Below are 219 nucleotides of genomic sequence, written 5' to 3' on the forward strand. Positions count from 1 at the left end.
CGGCCCAGCCGTCACACACAGACTCCAGCGCCCGGCACTCACCATTTCCGCAGGAGAACTCTGCAGGGCTGCAGGTCTCTGTAAGAGAGGGCCAGTGTGGCAGGGCATGGGCTCAGGCACAGGCACATTCCAGGGTTGTTTGGGGGCAGCCCTCAAGTGATGGACCGTGCCTGTGTGCAGGGGCGCCATTCCACACACGCCCATGTCTGGGAGCAGTAG

The 219-nt window shown here is 63.5% G+C and overlaps 1 protein-coding gene across 1 annotated transcript in view; it reads right to left on the reverse strand.

Annotated features, from left to right (window-relative positions):
- MFRP (membrane frizzled-related protein) overlaps positions 1-219 on the reverse strand; it is a gene marked incomplete at its 5' end in the record, with an annotated part of 3,568 nt that overhangs the window by 960 nt on the left and 2,389 nt on the right. The window contains one exon of the mRNA XM_010142969.1: positions 5-78. Coding sequence (XP_010141271.1) covers positions 5-78 — 74 coding nt within the window. The remainder of the gene's footprint in view (positions 1-4; positions 79-219) is intronic.

Source organism: Buceros rhinoceros, unplaced genomic scaffold (assembly GCF_000710305.1).
Source record: "Buceros rhinoceros silvestris isolate BGI_N320 unplaced genomic scaffold, ASM71030v1 scaffold29540, whole genome shotgun sequence".
Classification (NCBI taxonomy): Eukaryota; Metazoa; Chordata; class Aves; order Bucerotiformes; family Bucerotidae; genus Buceros; species Buceros rhinoceros.